Here is a 12,193-nt window from a genome sequence, read left to right on the forward strand (position 1 = left end):
TCTTTGCACAAGTAGTTCCAAAGTATGAAACCCAAGCCATTCTTTCAGAGTGAACTCATGAGCGGTCTACCCATTAGTATTGAGCTGTGGGACTGGAGAGTTAGAGGGTGAGGGCAAAATGAGGGCTACCCCCCCCCTCCAGGGACCACATCTACCCCCCCCCCCCCCCCCACCCTCCAAGGACAACATCTACCCCCTCCAGGGACAACATCTACTTCCTCCAGGGACTACATCTACCCCATCCCTCCAGGGACAATATCTACCCCCTCCAGGGACAACATCTACTTCCTCCAGGGACTACATCTACCCCATCCCCCTCCAGGGACTACCCCCCCCCCAGGGGACCACATCTACCCCCCCCCTCCAGTGACCACATCTACTCCCCCTCCCCCTCCAGTGACCACATCTACCACCCCCCTCCTGGGACCACATCTACCCACTCCAGCGACAACATCTACCCCCCCCTCCAGGGGCCACATCTACCCCCCCTCCAGGGGCCACATCTACCCCCTCCAGGGACATCTACCCCCTTCAGGGACAACATCTACCCCCTCCAGGGACTACATCTACCCCATCCCCCTCCAGGGACTATTCCCCCCCCCCCCCCCAGGCACTACATCTAACCCCCCCACCCTCCAGGGACATCATCTAACCCCCTCCCCCTCCAGGGACTATCCCCCCCCCCCCCCTCCAGGCACTACATCTAACCCCCCCCAGGCACTACATCTAACCCCCCTCCAGGTACTACATCTAACCCCCCCCTCCAGGCACTACATCTAACCCCCCCACCCTCCAGGGACATCATCTAACCCCCCTCCCCCTCCAGGGTAGATGTAGTCCTGGCAGTCTCAGTGTACCGAGACCCTTGGACGTTGCGGCTAGTGACATTAATGGAGCTTGGCCTCTTTGCGTTTGTGCACATTTCTCTTTTATAGAGGGGAAACGTCTCCAGCAGCGGCACTCTGCCTCTCTGCAGGGGAGTCCACCACAGACTTCCCAGAAAAAAGGCCAGGATCCAGGCCCTGTGGCTGGGTACAGACGGGACAGTTGAGCCTTTACCACCACGACCAGTCTGGAGCTCGACAGGTACAGGCTGACTCCGCGTCTATAGGATCTTCAATAGCAGAGTCACGCCTACACGGCAGATGTTTTCCATTGCCAATAGCAGTTACTGTATGTGACCAGGGTAGGAGTTTTGTGATGTGGCCCAGGACAATGCTTTGAAACAGACTAAACATGTCCGTGGGAGGACCATAGCTCATGAAAGGACTAGAGGACTGGATGCCTTACATTTTTGCACCAGGAGAAATAAACAGTGTAATTATTGAGTGGGTGACACACCATCAGGGACATATGTTCAATTTAAAATATGAGGAGCTCTCTTAAGCCCTGGTTATACTTGGTGCTAATGCTCTAAGGCCCTGTTTATACTTGGTTCTAACATGCATCTTTTGTCCTGATTTTGTCCACATTTTCAGACAGGTGTAGTTGATTAAAAGACACATTGTGATCAGATCTTCCTGACCACCTCCTGAGGTAGTCAGGCACGCAAGTGTCAATGGACCATTTTGATGCCATAAGTCAATGATGATTTAATGTGGCTTAAAATATATATTAATTATGAAAGAATATCTTTCAAATAGTTTACATACAGGGAGGGACAATAAAATCTGGTCACAATACAGACACATTGGACAGATAACAGACTCATTTTAATACCATGTCTAGCATTGGGATGGTAACCGAAAGGTCGCTCGTGGATTTAAAAAAAACATTTTTAATCTGACGTTCTGCCCTTAAGGAAGGCAGTTAGCCCCCGACGATAACTGCTCCCCGATGATGTGAATGTTGATTAAGGCAGCCCCCCCGCCCCGATGACGTGAATGTTGATTAAGGCAGCCCCCCCCCCGCACAGCTCTGATTGAGGGTTTGGGTTCGTGAAAGAAAATGCTGTTTGCTTTTCTCATGACCAATTTCTGTGTTCATACAAGTGACTGTTTGAACAAATCTTCACCATCAGTATCTGCATTTTGGCAGTATGCACAGACCCTAGTTTTGAGAATGAAAGATCTGTTTAAAATCAAATCAAATTGTGTGTTTCGAGCTCCAACAGTGCAGTAATATCTAAAACACAAATATAAGTAAAGGAATTAGAGAAGAAGAAGCGTTGTGAGGTGTTGGTCAGTCACACGAATGAACCAGTGTTGGTCAGTCACATGAACGAACGATAAGCTATGAATGAACCAGTGTTGGTCAGTCACATGAATGAACGATAAGCTATGAATGAACCAGTGTTGGTCAGTCACATGAATGAACGATAAGCTATGAATGAACCAGTATTGGTCAGTCACATGAATGAACCAGTGTTGGTCAGTCACATGAACAAACGATAAGCTATGAATGAACCAGTATTGGTCAGTCACATGAATGAACGATAAGCTATGAATGAACCAGTATTGGTCAGTCACATGAATGAACCAGTGTTGGTCAGTCACATGAACGAACAATAAGCTATGAATGAACCTGTATTGGTCAGTCACATGAATGAACCAGTGTTGGTCAGTCACATGAATGAACCTGTATTGGTCAGTCACATGAATGAACCAGTGTTGGTCAGTCACATGAATGAATGATAAGCTATGAATGAACCAGTGTTGGTCAGTCACATGAACAAACGATAAGCTATGAATGAACCAGTGTTGGTCAGTCAATGGAGCAGTTGCCAGACAATTGAATGTTCATTTCTCTACCAAAAGCCCCCGCCTCACAACCGCAGACCGTGTAACCACGCCAGCCCAGGCAGGACCTCCACATCCGGCTTCTTCGTCTGAGAGGTGCATTTCAGTCTGTCATAAAGCCCTCGTGGGGAAAAAATGATTCTGATTGATTGGGTGGGCCGGCCTATGCCCCTCCACCAGTCATGTGAAATCCGTAGATTAGGACCGAATGAATTTCAATTGACCGATTTCATTCCATGAACTGTAACGCAGTCAAATCTTCAAAATTGTTGCATGTTGTGTTTACATTTTTGTTCAGTATATTTGGCAGCCTTCTATGAAGTAGAAACAGCAATCCTTCATGAGGTAAGCACTCTGCATGGAAGAGTGGACAACATTTCTCAGAAGGATCAGATAACATCTATGCATCAGGGATAAAATGAGGATGCCAATTTTTGTGTATAAGAGTAAAGCCCTTAAAGGGATACTTCAAAATTTTGGGAGTGAAGCCCTTTGTCTACTTTTCCAGAGTCAGATGAACTCTGCGTGCAGTTTAAAGTTGCTAACTAGGGTTAGCGCAATGACGATGTCTATGGTAACTGCTAGCATACTAGTAGATACAATAGACTAACAGTTATTGCGCTAGTTAGAGGTAGTTCCGGGAGTCAATTCTAACTTCCTTCATACTGGATGCAAACAAAAATGGTATCGTTGGCAAAATAGTGAAGTATCCCTTTAATTAATGTAATAAAACAGACAATCAGAACGGAAAATTGCTTTATAAAATCAATACAACAAAACAGTTCAACATTCAGCAAGAAATTCAGTCCATGATTTGCAGTAAATGTAATATAGTCCTTAATTATATCGATAATATGCATATCTGAGTGGTATAGGGAGACAATTTCATCTTGTAATTGTCTTTTTTATATTATCAGCATTTACAAGCGCTTATTTAATGATTCAAGTACCACTACTTTAGATTTAACGTATGCCTATTCAAAAGCTGTACAAGATCTGTATCACATGTTGTATTTAAGAATAGCCCACTTTATAACTGGTGCTAACAAAAAATGTAAAAAACACTGATCAGATCTTCCTGACCACCTACAGAAGTAGTTGGGACAAATTAATTGGTTGGATGAAAGCTCAGTGGGCAGAGTTTACAAGTTAGAGTCCAATAAAAGTCAAGAAAGGAAAATCCCTAGTTACACATTTCATTTACATGTGATATAATCATTTTTATTTTACGTTATAGACCAATATTGATGCCTTCGGTCCATGGTGGCCCATGTCAATGATGAGGGTGGATTTAAATGGTTTGACAATCCAGATCGGTTTACAAAGACCTCCTCCAGAAGTGGTAAGGAGGATCTGATCACAATCAGTTGCTTTAATCATCTACACCCATTTCAAAATGTGGGCCCAATCAGAATGTGGACAAGATCAGGACAAAAGGCAAATGATAGCACCAGGTATAAACAGGGCTTGAGAGCATTAGCACCAGGTATAAACAGGGCTTGAGAAAGCTCCTCATATTGTAAATGCAATGCCACAGTAGTAGCATCCAGGAAGGTGGTACATGCTCGTTAGTGTTTCTAACACACTACTATACTAATAAACAAGGTATGTTTTATAGAAGTCGTTTTGTGCTATCCAATGAACAGGATGCTATAATACTGTTTAAAATAGTGAGACGTCAGAAAAGTGGATACTACAATATGGGGACCTAAATTCAAACGTACAGAAAGAGCCTAACATGTCATCTTTTCTCTTTTTAACAGTCATTGTTTCCGGTCTAAAACAAGATTGAATATGAAATTATACTTTAAAAACATAAGGCTTGTCTTCCTCACACACACAAAAAAATAAACAGATTACCCTCCTTCAGATCTTTAAAAAAAATCACAAAAACAAAAAGTATTGCCTCATCAAAAAAATGTAAAACAGAAAAATACCCACAATCAACATTTCTGCATGAGCCACATGAAGGGGTTTTCAACAGTAACGGAAGAGTAACGGAAGAGTGACAAACCTACACCTCAGCAACATGAGCACTTCACACCAACGTTTCACCGTACAAAACAGTGTTGACGAGGAAAGTGGGTGGCCAGCCATTAACATTAACTTTCATTTTTAACATAGAACAGATGAATGCTGTGAAAACACACTATAGTCAAAATCACAAAAAGGTGCTGCTTATTTATAAACAAAAACACCACATTGAAATGGGACGATATTAGCAAATTGATAGCTCAAATAAAATGTTTTTTTTTTAATATATATATTTTTAAAGTATCTACATGTAAAAAGCCTACTAAACCTCAAAAGACACGATGAGTGGTCTATTTGGTTTATATGAATTCAGAAACAACAATTACGACTCGACTCGATTTTTGTTTATGGTTATGTTTTGAACCAAACTGTCACATTATATATAAAGCATAATACTGTACCATTCAGGTTCAAATGTGAACTGTTTTACCAACTGGGCACCAGTCCAGAGTCTCATAAAACATTGTTTAGGTTCACAATCCTGAGCCAACCAGCCTCAATGAAATGTATACATTTTTAACTTTAAAATGTACAATTGTAGACCCATTCAAACCAATTAAAAATGATATACCACAGACACCTTCACCATTGAGGTTCCGGTGAAACAGACCCTCCAATACTCGTGCTGAGTACAGCACTGACCAGGAAAAAGCCCAGACAGCTTCCACAGACTTCCAGGTTGTCTCCCTCCCTCATGGCCTCTGCTGTGAGTCATACTGCTGGTAGCGGTTCAGCTTCTCCGGATCGTTTGAAGCCATCTGGGAAAAATCCTGGAAAATGTCTTGGTAGGTTTCATCTCCTGCAAGGACAAAGTAAACCATTACAGTGTAAGTAAACCATTACAGTGTAAGTAAACCATTACAGTGTAAGTAAACCATTACAGTGTAAGTAAACCATTACAGTGTAAGTAAACCATTACAGTGTAAGTAAACCATTACAGTGTAAGTACGACTCCGTAATACTATCAGACACTTAAAGAATAAAACTAGTTGGTATTGTAGAATAAAACTAGTTGGTATTGTAGAATAAAACTAGCTGGTATTGTAGAATAAAACTAGCTGGTATTGTAGAATAAAACTAGCTGGTATTGTAGAATAAAACTAGCTGGTATTGTAGAATAAAACTAGCTGGTATTGTAGAATAAAACTAGCTGGTATTGTAGAATAAAACTAGCTGGTATTGTAGAATAAAACTAGCTGGTATTGTAGAATAAAACTAGCTGGTATTGTAGAATAAAACTAGCTGGTATTGTAGAATAAAACTAGCTGGTATTGTAGAATAAAACTAGCTGTATTGTAGAATAAAACTTGGTATTGTAGAATAAAACTAAGTATTGGTATTGTAGAATAAAACTAGTTGGTATTGTAGAATAAAACTAGTTGGTATTGTAGAATAAAACTAGTTGGTATTGTAGAATAAAACTAGCTGGTATTGTAGAATAAAACTAGCTGGTATTGTAGAATAAAACTAGCTGGTATTGTAGAATAAAACTAGCTGGTATTGTAGAATAAAACTAGTTGGTATTGTAGAATAAAACTAGTTGGTATTGTAGAATAAAACTAGTTGGTATTGTAGAATAAAACTAGTTGGTATTGTAGAATAAAACTAGCTGGTATTGTAGAATAAAACTAGCTGGTATTGTAGAATACAATGCAAGCTTGCAAGAGGAAGATTTTCAAGAGCTCAGACTTTTGTCACAGACACACATAATACAGGTAAGATAGGAAGGTTTTTTTTTATTGCAAAAGGTTTGAAGAAGGAGTGAAAGAAATAGAAGTGACCATACCTTAAAGCGTCACGGTGAGGCAGTAGAGAGAAACAGCATTATGCAGAGGAAGATGTAACAATGAAAGAGGAAGCAGCCCAATGTTTGAGGAGTGTGCAGGCCTAAAGCAGTACTAAGGCAAGGAGCCCCTCTCTTTGCAGTGAATTGTGATGTGGAAGAAAAAGATGCCCACAAGATTAGTTTTGTTACCAACTGTATTGTATTTAAAGTGCAGGATTTATGTACAAAAATACAGCTGTGTTGGACTCAGCATCCCAAAGAAACGAGAGAACAGAAGAAAAGGCACAAACTCCGAGGAGAGAGAAAGAGTACAGGACAAAGTGATAGAGAGAGAGAGAAGAAATGAGAGAGAGAGAGAGACACCGAGACAAGCAATGAGAGAATAAGAGTGCAACAAGTAACTGAGCAGAGAGCATGACAAGACAGCATCGTTCCATTGGATCCCTTCCCTACAACACATTCATACACTTCAGGTTTGTACACTAACAAAATGTAAAACATTGTCTTTGTAGAAAACACTACTGTATCCCCAACTACTACAACTGTCTGTTGTTGACTTCAAGGTAATAACAGGCAAATATCGCTCACATTGGATTTAAATCATGACAGAAAACGGTACATGAACAGCCATATTAAAATCAACTATCATTACAGGTCGTTACAGGTCCAAGAATCTATGGGTCATTGACTGAATCTACACTGAGTATACAAAATCATGCTCTTTCCATGACACTGACCAGGTGAAAGCTATGATCCCTTATTGACGTGACTTGTTAAATCCATTTCAAATCAGCGTAGATGAAAAGGGAGGAGACGGGTTAAAGAAGGATTTTTAAGCCTTGAGACATGGATTGTGTGTGTGTGCCATTCAGAGGGTGAATGTGCAAGACAAAATATTTATGTGCCTTTGAACGGGGGGGTATGATAGTAGGTGCCAGGCAATGCTGCTGGGCTGTTCACTCTCAACAGTTTCCCATGTGTATCAAGAATGGTTCACCACCAAAGGTCATCCAGCCAACTTGACAATTGTGCATTGGAGTCAACATGGGCCAGCATCCCTGGGGAACGCTTTCAAACACCTTGTAGAGTCCATGCCCCAACGAATTGAGGCTGTTCTGATGGCAAAAGGCGGGGTGCAACTCAATATTAGGAAGGTGGAAGGTGTTCCAAAAGTTTGGAATACTCAATGACCAAACACTTTTGAAGTGGAGGAACTATATCCAGTAGAACTACATTAAGTCCAAAGAACAGCATGCTGGGTCACCTCCCTGTCAAACTCTACATTTATATTCCACTCACTCAGAGTGAAGTGGGGAATTTCTAAATGGAGCACTCCCTCCAGTGGCCATACGAGGTAATTGGACCAGTTGTTTCCTCACTGTGTCAGACCCACTACAAACTAGTTGTTTCCTCACCTGGTCAGACCCACTACAAACTAGTTGTTTCCTCACTGTGTCAGACCCACTACAAACTAGTTGTTTCTGTCAGACCCACTCAGTTGTTTCCTCCTGTCAGTACAAAGACCCACTACAAACTAGTTGTTTCCTCACCTGGTCAGACCCACTACAAACTAGTTGTTTCCTCACCCTGTCAGACCCACTACAAACTAGTTGTTTCCTCACCTGGTCAGACCCACTACAAACTAGTTGTTTCCTCACCCTGTCAGACCCACTACAAACTAGTTGTTTCCTCACCCTGTCAGACCCACTACAAACTAGTTGTTTACTCACCCTGTCAGACCCACTACAAACTAGTTGTTTACTCACCCTGTCAGACCCACTACAAACTAGTTGTTGTTTCAGACCCACTACAAACTGTGTCAGACCCACTACAAACTAGTTGTTTACTCACCCTGTCAGACCCACTACAAACTAGTTGTTTCCTCACCCTGTCAGACCCACTACAAACTAGTTGTTTGCTCACCCTGTGCCAATTTAAAAATTACCCATCAGGCCCAGGTACATTGCCAGGTGGCAAAGACTGCGTGATGGGGAAGACGAAAGGATGACATTTAAAAAAGGGAACATGTCATTCATTATTTACCAACAATACTGGAGAGGGCTTCACACTGTCCTATATTAAACATTTTTGTGAACGTCTCTTTGTTATCCAATAAGTTAAGTTAATTATGTAACTATTATGCGGCAAGATGCTGTACATGGGTAAACGTGGATACTTTTCTAGACTATTGCCCTTCCTTTTTGGTACACTCTACCACCATGATATCTCGTCTAAACTTAAATTCACACCCTTACCAGTGTCAGCTAACATTAAAAGGATACTTCTAATGCTAGCAGATAACCATAGACTTCCAGTCATTGCGCTAATGCTAGTTAGCATTGGCTTGCAAAACTACCTAAAACATCCTTCATACTGGACACAGAGACATAAAAAGGGTACCCACAAGTTCCTCAGACTCTGGGGAAGTTGTAGACTCTGCTAAAATCCCAAAGTATCCCTTTAAGGACTGTATAATTAATGTCAAATGTCAGAGAAAGAACAGGATTGCCGGGGGGGGGGTTCTATGTTCTATGTTCCAGCTCGACCAACAATCAATGAAATCATAATAGTCTTAAAACAGGTGTAGAAAATACACAAAAAAAACAACACACAAAAACAAGGATGCAAGCACATTCGACTTACAGTACTCACCCTTGTTCACAATGTGTTGTGTTTCTGACATTACCGCTTCCGAGAATCTCGCTCAACTTTACTTCCTATTCTGCTTATACTGTATATGATATAGAAATGTATGTATATTTATGTACAATACATCATGTACAATGACATCTTATCATTATATGGTTCCAATTGTTATAAAATAAAAAGTTGTATTCCCCCACAAAAGTAAAATGCATACATAAAATGTGCCAAAATTGATATTTCATCATTGTAACAAACAGTTCAAACAACTGAAGAAGAAAAAGTATTTTAAAAAGGGGGAGGTTAAGACTCACTGTGGGAACTATACATGTAACACACTGAGATATTGCATAAGCATACCAGTAATGTGCATAAATATTCCCTCAGGTAAATCACTAATAATCACACCTGGTGCATGGCAACACACTGCTAGCCACTCAACAGCCTGATGGTCAAAACCGCCATTCAAAAGTCGGGATTACTGCCTGCTAGTCAAGACCGACGTTGCTGTTCGAAAGTAATGACAACCTCTGTTGCTCTTTGACATCACAACTAATAAAGACGTGGCGGTTTGAAAGTAATGACAACCTCTGTTGCTCTTTGACATCACAACTAATAAAGACGTGGCGGTTTGAAAGTAATGACAACCTCTGTTGCTCTTCGACATCACAACTAATAAAGACGTGGCGGTTTGAAAGTAATGACAACCTCTGTTGCTCTTCGACATCACAACTAATAAAGACGGCGGTTTGAAAGTTGTTGGACATCACAACTAATAAAGACGGCGGTTTGAAAGTTGGGACGCAACAGAAAAAAAAAAAAAAAAAAAAGTAAAAAAAGGACTGTTTATGTCACCGCTGTTCAGTAGTCAAAACAATGGCTCTGGAGATAATGGCTTCGACCCCAGTTGGAAAGAAAAAGCAGAGCACCTCTGTCTAAATCACAAGGTGCAGCTTCGCTCACCACCTGGCTGGTATTGAACACAGGACATCACAGGGCCCAATGTCTGCTTAATAAAAGTACGTTGCTTCTTCTCGTCTTTGTATTGGGGCTCTATGATCTCTAAGGCTCAGCCAGCTGCAGGCAAATGAACTCCTGCATACACTTCCTGTATTGCATCTCTGTGGGGCTGTTGGTGGAATATTGACCTGACTGCATGTAGGGCCCCTCCGCCTCCCGCATCTCCTCGTTCATCTTGGCCAATCGCAGTCTGGGGAAAGGAGAGCGAGGGGAGGACAGTCATTCATTTTGTCATCTTTATCCAACCCACCTTTACTCTGTCCCAATTCATATTGATTGCTTCTATAAGTCTAAAGTCAAATAAAATGTTGCCTCAATCTCAAATTCAAAATGGAGTACTAAGTGACAAATAAGGCGAATTGCTTTTCCATAAAAAAATAAATGCACTTTATCTAATATTTATGTATACTGAACAAAAATATAAACCAACATGCAACAATTTCAAAGACTTTTCTGAGTTTTAGTTTATATAATTTATTAGGCACTAATCTATGGATTTCACATGACTGGGAATACAGATATCCATCTGTAGGTCACAGATATCTTTAAAAAACATGTAGGGGTGTGGATCTGAAAACCAGTCCGTATCTGGTGTGGCCAACATTTGCCTCATGCAGAATGACATCTCCTTTGCATAGAGTTGATCAGGCTGTTGATTGTGGCCTGTGGAATGTTGTACCCATTAGTGGGAACTGGAAAATGCTTTCAAACACATCAATCCAGAGCATCCCGAGCTACAACGAACTACAAAAAGCACTGAAACTGGAAACGCTTATCTCCCTCACTAGCTTTAAGCACCAACTGTCAGAGCAGCTCACAGATTACTGCACCTGTACATAGCCCACCTATATTTTAGCCCAAACAACTACATCTTTCCCTACTGTATTTAATTTATTTATTTATTTTGCTCCTTTGCACCCCATTATTTTTATTTCTACTTTGCACATTCTTCCATTGCAAATCTACCATTCCAGTGTTTTACTTGCTATATTGTATTTACTTTGCCACCATGGCCTTTTTTTGCCTTTACCTCCCTTATCTCACCTCATTTGCTCACATTGTATATAGACTTGTTTATACTGTATTATTGACTGTATGTTTGTTTTGCTCCATGTGTAACTCTGTGTCGTTGTATGTGTCGAACTGCTTTGCTTTATCTTGGCCAGGTCGCAATTGTAAATGAGAACTTGTTCTCAACTTGCCTACCTGGTTAAATAAAGGTGAAATAAAAAAATAAAAAATCCCAAACAGGCTCAATGGGTGTCTGGTGAGTGTGCAGGCCATGGAAGAACTGGGACATTTTCAGCATCAGGGAATTGTGAACTGATCCTTGTGACATGGGGCCGTACATTATCATCAAATCAAATGTTATTGGTCGCATACACATATTTAGCAGATGTTATGGCGAGTGTAGCGAAACGCTTTGGTTCCTGACTCCAACAGTGCAGTGGTATAATGGGCCTCAGGATCTCGTCACAGTGTCTCTGTGCATTCAAATTACCATTGATAAAATGCAATTGTTTTAGTTGTCCGTAGCTCATTGCCCCATACCATAACCCTACCGCCACCATGGGGCACTCTGTTCACAGCGTTGACATCAGCAAACCGCTCGCCCACACGACACCATACACGTGGTCTGCGGTTGTGAGGCCGGTTAGACGTACTGACAAATTCTCTAAAACAATGTTGGAGGCGGCTTGTGGTTGAAAATTAACATTAAATTATCTGTCAACAGCTCTGGTGGACATTGCAGTGGGCATGCCAATTGTACGCTCCCTTAAAACTTGAGACATCTGTGGCATTGTATTGTGAGACAAAACTGCACATTTTAGAGTTTCCTTTTATTGCCCCCAGCACAAGGTGCACCTGTGTAATGATCATGCTGTTTAAATCAGCTTCTTGATATGTCACACCTGTCAGGTGGATGGGTTACCTTGTCAAATATGTCTTCTGTGCCCATATGAATAACCTC

General features: G+C 41.3%; 1 protein-coding gene across 5 annotated transcripts in view; it reads right to left on the bottom strand.

Moving 5' to 3' along the window:
• Positions 1 to 3,480: 3,480 nt before the first annotated feature.
• The window catches only part of LOC135524765 (arf-GAP with coiled-coil, ANK repeat and PH domain-containing protein 2-like), a 76,543-nt gene continuing 67,830 nt past the window's right edge, over positions 3,481 to 12,193 (bottom strand). For all 5 annotated transcript variants that reach the window (XM_064952571.1, XM_064952570.1, XM_064952569.1 and 2 more), the window contains 2 exons: positions 10,350 to 10,411; positions 3,481 to 5,571 (listed from right to left, as the gene is read on the bottom strand). In XM_064952571.1, coding sequence (XP_064808643.1) covers positions 5,465 to 5,571; positions 10,350 to 10,411 — 169 coding nt within the window. In that variant the 3' untranslated portion in view covers positions 3,481 to 5,464. The remainder of the gene's footprint in view (positions 5,572 to 10,349; positions 10,412 to 12,193) is intronic.

The sequence above is a fragment of the Oncorhynchus masou genome, chromosome 31 (genome assembly GCF_036934945.1).
Source record: "Oncorhynchus masou masou isolate Uvic2021 chromosome 31, UVic_Omas_1.1, whole genome shotgun sequence".
In the NCBI taxonomy this organism is placed as follows: Eukaryota; Metazoa; Chordata; class Actinopteri; order Salmoniformes; family Salmonidae; genus Oncorhynchus; species Oncorhynchus masou.